Here is a 1,198-nt window from a genome sequence, read left to right on the forward strand (position 1 = left end):
ACACACACACACACACACACACACACACACAGACAGTCTCACCTCGTCAGGGATCTGTGAGGGAGAAAAAACACATTTCAGTTGAGAGAATCTCTTCATTTTCTAAAAAGGCTTTTATTGTGAAACATAGCAGGAACTTCCTGTGGAGGATTCAGTGACTGTCATAGTTTGCATGTGGTACTTTAAATGTAGCTCCGCCCTAGCCTGGTTCCAGACCATAGACCCCGCCCACTCAACTGAGTAGGCTTGCATTACTGGTCTGGCATACTTCAATGAATTTGCAATTTATCGCGTCCAAACGATGGACGGACCAATGAACGCCGGGGGTCTAGTGATCAGCCAATCAGCGCCATGCTGATGTCAAGCTGTACGCCGGTGGGTAACTGGTGAGGATAGCAACAATGGCGACCGCTACAGATCCTACAGACCACATTAACGATGCTATTGAGGTATTTCGGCACTACTGGCGTTAATGGAGGACCAAATTATGGAAGCTGCTAAACTGGATTTAATGGCGATGCAGCTGGGCGTGCACGACGACGGAGACATTTTAAACGGGCAGTGCTCGCTTGTTTTCGGCACCCCCGATGCATGGACACTAATGACGTCAGATTCTGGGTGAGTCGTTGATCTCTACTGATTGGTTAGGGAAAAATCAAATTCCCTCCCCCTTGTAAATCGCCTTCAATGGAAGCCATGTCAGACTGAAGGTTCTGGGAACTTCAGTCTGACACTCAGGCTAGCTCCGCCCACCTGGTGACAGTTTTTACGTTACCACAGTAACAGTTCAGCTGGCACACAGACACAGTGACTGAAATAATAACCTGATGACATCACACACATCGTGAAAGAGGGCCAGTGATGATTGGTCGTGGACATATGTGTGTGATGTCATGTCTGTTGTGGACAGATCACAGTCACCTGATGTGACACAGAGACTGTCCCAATAGACATAAAGCCTGCTTTAATAAAGGCTACATAAAATTAAAAGAGGCTAAGCTAACAGCTAAAGGACGCAAAGTGGACGACCTGAGGCCACTGGGACTTTCTTATCGTCTGGTTTGAGGCCACTGGGTCTTTATTATCGTCTCGTTTGAGGACGTTGGGACTTTACTGTCGTCTCGTTTGAGGACACTGGGTCTTTATTATCGTCTCGTTTGAGGACACTGGGTCTTTATTATCGTCTCGTTTGAGGACG

The 1,198-nt window shown here is 47.3% G+C and overlaps 1 protein-coding gene across 2 annotated transcripts in view; it reads right to left on the reverse strand.

Moving 5' to 3' along the window:
- capn1b (calpain 1, (mu/I) large subunit b) overlaps window positions 1-1,198 on the reverse strand; it is a 31,311-nt gene that overhangs the window by 10,616 nt on the left and 19,497 nt on the right. For both annotated transcript variants that reach the window (XM_050043460.1, XM_050043461.1), the window contains one exon: window positions 43-54. In XM_050043460.1, coding sequence (XP_049899417.1) covers window positions 43-54 — 12 coding nt within the window. The remainder of the gene's footprint in view (window positions 1-42; window positions 55-1,198) is intronic.

The sequence above is a fragment of the Epinephelus moara genome, chromosome 5 (assembly GCF_006386435.1).
Source record: "Epinephelus moara isolate mb chromosome 5, YSFRI_EMoa_1.0, whole genome shotgun sequence".
NCBI classification, from domain to species: Eukaryota; Metazoa; Chordata; class Actinopteri; order Perciformes; family Serranidae; genus Epinephelus; species Epinephelus moara.